The 3,647-nt window shown below is 28.2% G+C and overlaps 1 protein-coding gene across 1 annotated transcript; it reads left to right on the forward strand.

Moving 5' to 3' along the window:
- The first annotated feature begins 203 nt into the window (after positions 1-203).
- On the forward strand, positions 204-3,411 carry LOC149260728 (expansin-B5-like). The gene is made up of 6 exons (XM_089460951.1): positions 204-339; positions 1,995-2,107; positions 2,216-2,409; positions 2,773-2,899; positions 2,988-3,119; positions 3,391-3,411. The coding sequence occupies exons 1-6, from the start codon at positions 204-206 to the stop codon at positions 3,409-3,411; spliced, it is 723 nt and encodes a 240-aa protein (XP_089317077.1).
- The last annotated feature ends 236 nt before the right edge of the window (positions 3,412-3,647 follow it).

Genomic DNA, 3,647 nt, shown 5'->3' on the forward strand with positions numbered 1-3,647 from the left:
ATCCTTGTTTTTTGGCTGTGAAGGGAAAAAACATTTTAGTTCTCATCCTTGTTTTATTTTGAAAGAAAAAACAAGGATTTCTTTCTCATTTTAGCTGAATTCTAATGGTTATATAATAAGGGTCGCTCTAACAATTTCTCATAGAGTAATTGCATTGAGTTTAAATATTATAAGCTTCTATTGCTATCGCTATCAATTCAGAAATGGGGAGCTTGGGTTTTTCCTTGGCTTGTATGCTCGCATTGGGAGCTTCTGTAATGCTTTGCTGTGAAGCTCAAGGGGGTTGGCAGCAGGGTACTTGTACATGGTATGGCGACAAAAATGGAGATGGAACCGACGGTAATGATGTTAAGTCTTATTAATTATATATGTGTGAGATAATAAAGTAAGTTGTTTTTAATTTGATTTTTTGAATTTTTGGATGTTGAATTTGGCGGAAAAATTTGAGGTGAAATCTTAATTTGTGTTATTTAAACTGGTTTTTTTGACTGAAAAATCCTAGGCCACTTCTATTTTGAAGAGGTTACCTATCAAATTTGTGATTTCAATAAATTTCTGCCGGATTTTGGAGAAATTAAACTGGAAAAGCTTAGAATTTGTATATTTACCATAATGTTTACTTCTCCTGCTCTAATTTTTTTTTAGAGAGAGAAAAAAAACATTAACAGCCTCTCTTGAACGAAGAGTCCTTTACATTTTCTGTTGTTGGAATTTTCATTCTTTAAAAAAGATACATATCTATAAATATGTAGATAACTTAGTTTTAATAATTTGAGGATATTTTAAGTGTTTGTAAAATATTTTTTTATTTGAAAATATATGTAGTATATTTGTAATCTTTACTATGTTTTGACATAATAAATTCTTAATTATACATAATTTAAATTGTTTATAAATTAAATGGCACAAATATTTTTGATGGCTATTAATATTTATCATCATTTTAATTTAATATTAACTATTTTTACAAGATTTAAATCACTGATAAATTAAATGGTACACAAGTATTTTTTTTTTATGGTTTTTCACATATTTATCATCATTTTAATTTAAATTATTATACTAATTATTTTTAGAGAAAATTAACTACTATTATTATTTTTGTAATAGAGGGAACCGGGTCAATTTTAGTTGTTAAATTGAACTTTGGATTTCAATTCTAGCTATTAAATCAAATTTTAGATTTCTTATTTGCATAATTTGACATCACTAATTGAACTTTCCACTTGAGACATCATTAATATTACTACAGTTTATATGAAATGTCTAAATTTTATTTTTTAAGTTATTTGTATAAATAAATATATACCATATGTAAATATAAAATTATTTATATATAAATTTAAATTTGATTTCTTTACCGTATTATCAATAATTGAAGACATGTTTTAAAACATATAAATATAAAATACTTTAAATTCACTATGTATTAGGTTAAATGATAATAAAATGAATTATTTTTTTTTTTAATTATTTTAATAATTAAAAAATAAATTTATTTTAATTTTTTAAACATAAATTTATAGTTAAATTAGTATATAAAATACATATACTAATTTAATTTTAAACTTGTTAATATAGCTATCCAATTTGTCCATATTAAAAATTGTGTCCACAACAATGCACCAAAGTTCCCAATTCGCACATTACAGTTAAGAAAAAAAAATAGATACCAAATTATATGAGTTGCCTGGTTTATTGAACCCTGTAAATTTGTATTTTGAAAAATATACATTCAAATTTAAAATTATATTTTGAAAAATATAAATTCAAAATTTTCATCCTATTTTGTGATGCAAGTTTTGTGTTTTTTATAATGGCATATTACAAAATTATCAGTTAGCATATTCTGCAACTAGTTAAAATATATACATTCAAATTTTCCAAGTTGTTTTGGAAGCAAGTCTCTTTTGTCTTTTTTATAATGGCATAATTCAAAATTATCCACTTAGGATATAATCGCTTCATTGAAGAAATGCTATGATTGTAAACAGGAGGCGCTTGCGGTTATACCAGTGCATTGAGAGATAACGCTTATGCATCAAAAGTAGCTGCAGGAAGTCCAGGCCTGTTCAATGGGGGACAAGGCTGTGGAGTTTGCTATGCTGTATAAATAATTCAACTCTTTTTCAGAGCATTTATTGAATTATCCAGAGCATTTATTGAATTATTTGTTTGTCTTAATTGAGGAAACTTATAAATCATGTATAAACAGGTGAAGTGCACAAGGAATGATTTGTGTAACCCAACGGGCGTGACTGTAACTATTACAGACTCCTGCCCAGGTGGAGTCTGCGCAACTGGCAAACCACACTTTGATCTCAGTGGCGTTGCTATTGGAGACATTGCAGCTCCTGGTAAAGCTGATGCTCTACGAAACGCTGGAGTGGTGCCTATTTTATTCCAACGGTATTCATAGACCAGAAAACAATTTATGGATAACATTATTAATATTATTGAACTGAGACTTCTGTGATCTATATCAATTTTATTGAAGAATCTTCGGCGAAAATCACATAGAAAAATTTATGTCGACGAGTTTCAAATTTCTATGTGATTTTCACCGAAGATTCTTCAATAAAATCATTAATGTTGTTAGAAATTTTTTGAATAACATTGTAATGATGTAGATTAACGTTTACTTAAGGATTAATGTGGTCTATCCGATTTCAAGAAAAGAGAATTTAATTATTATTCTTCAAAATCTTGTTTCTATGATTAAAGAAAAGAGAAATAAAAAAAATTAAAAATACTATTGATTTTTTTTTACAGAGTGTCTTGTAAATATCCTGCAAATATTGGATTCCACCTTGACCCTGGCGCTCAACCTAATTGGATTTCGTTTGTTGTGGAACACCAAAATGGAGACGGTGATCTTAGATTAGTGGAACTAAAGCAGGTGAGGTTTTCTACAGGCTATTTTGTATATTTTTTTTTTCATGAGTGTCCATAACAAGGAGATATGACTTTTATATATTCTGTTTCAGGCAAATTCTAATTCATGGCAACCAATGCAAAGGAGCTGGGGTGCCAACTGGGCTTTGAATGGCCCTTTCACTGCTCCGCTATCTATTCGTTTGACAACTCTGGCCACTGGCAAAGTGCTGGTCGCAGATAACGTAATTCCACCGAACTGGCGGCCTAACACTTTATACACAGCCAATGTCAACTTTTAAGTTGTGATTTGTTTGTTATACCTATTACGTTTATAGGTAGTATTTATTTTCTCGAAAATGCAATAATAATGTGTTAGCCTGATGATTTAGGTTACATATGGCTGCAATTATAAAAGTTCAGAGCCCGCTACCATGGTCTATTTTTAAATGTGGTTTATATAAAGGTATAGATTTTTCAGTAATTCGATTTAAAGTGTGTTATTCTGTGTTTCAGCGTCTCAACTCTGTGAAGTAAATTAGGTATATGATTAGATTAATTTAAACAAGGTTTTGCGTTTTTTTTTTTTTTTAATTAATAATGTAATATCGTAAAAATTCTCCCTGTTGAAATATCTTTTTGATTCCAAGTGAACCATCATTGTTTTATGTATTGTATATAATGTTATAATTATGTATTACATATAATGTTATAATTGAGAACGAAATTTGATTTAAATGGGTTGATTTAAATACTTATAAAATTATTATCAT

Source organism: Pinus tabuliformis, chromosome 6, assembly GCF_031772625.1.
Source record: "Pinus tabuliformis cultivar Carrire ecotype Pingquan chromosome 6, CPIR1, whole genome shotgun sequence".
In the NCBI taxonomy this organism is placed as follows: domain Eukaryota; kingdom Viridiplantae; phylum Streptophyta; class Pinopsida; order Pinales; family Pinaceae; genus Pinus; species Pinus tabuliformis.